Source organism: Emiliania huxleyi, assembly GCF_000372725.1.
Source record: "Emiliania huxleyi CCMP1516 unplaced genomic scaffold EMIHUscaffold_66, whole genome shotgun sequence".
NCBI classification, from domain to species: Eukaryota; Haptophyta; order Isochrysidales; family Noelaerhabdaceae; genus Emiliania; species Emiliania huxleyi.
The window spans coordinates 340,064-340,340 of NW_005197053.1; the positions used below are offsets into that span (position 1 = coordinate 340,064).

Sequence of the window (277 nt, forward strand, 5' to 3'; positions counted from 1 at the left end):
GGACAGTCGAGGGGATCGTCGACACTCGCGAGGCCGCAGCAGCCGAGAGGCGGAGCGCGGTCTCTCGGGCGGTCTCCCGGCGCGATCTCTCGGCGGTCTCTCGGCTGTAGGCAAAGCGGCCGAAGCTGGAGGCGTGAGGGGGGAGGCACGGGGGGAGGGGAGGGCAGGGGAGGGGGTTAGGGGTGGGGTGGAGGGGTGGAGGGGGGATTCGAGGAGGGAAGAAGAGCCGCGAGCCTCGCCCCCCCCCCCCCCCGCTTTTAAGGCCGTCTCCCCGCGT

At 72.9% G+C, this 277-nt stretch overlaps 1 protein-coding gene across 1 annotated transcript in view; it reads left to right on the forward strand.

Annotated features, from left to right (window-relative positions):
• EMIHUDRAFT_465247 (hypothetical protein) overlaps positions 1–137 on the forward strand; it is a gene marked incomplete at its 3' end in the record, with an annotated part of 3,040 nt that extends 2,903 nt beyond the window's left edge. The window contains exon 5 of the mRNA XM_005762848.1: positions 111–137. Coding sequence (XP_005762905.1) covers positions 111–137 — 27 coding nt within the window. The remainder of the gene's footprint in view (positions 1–110) is intronic.
• Between the last annotated feature and the right edge of the window lie 140 nt (positions 138–277).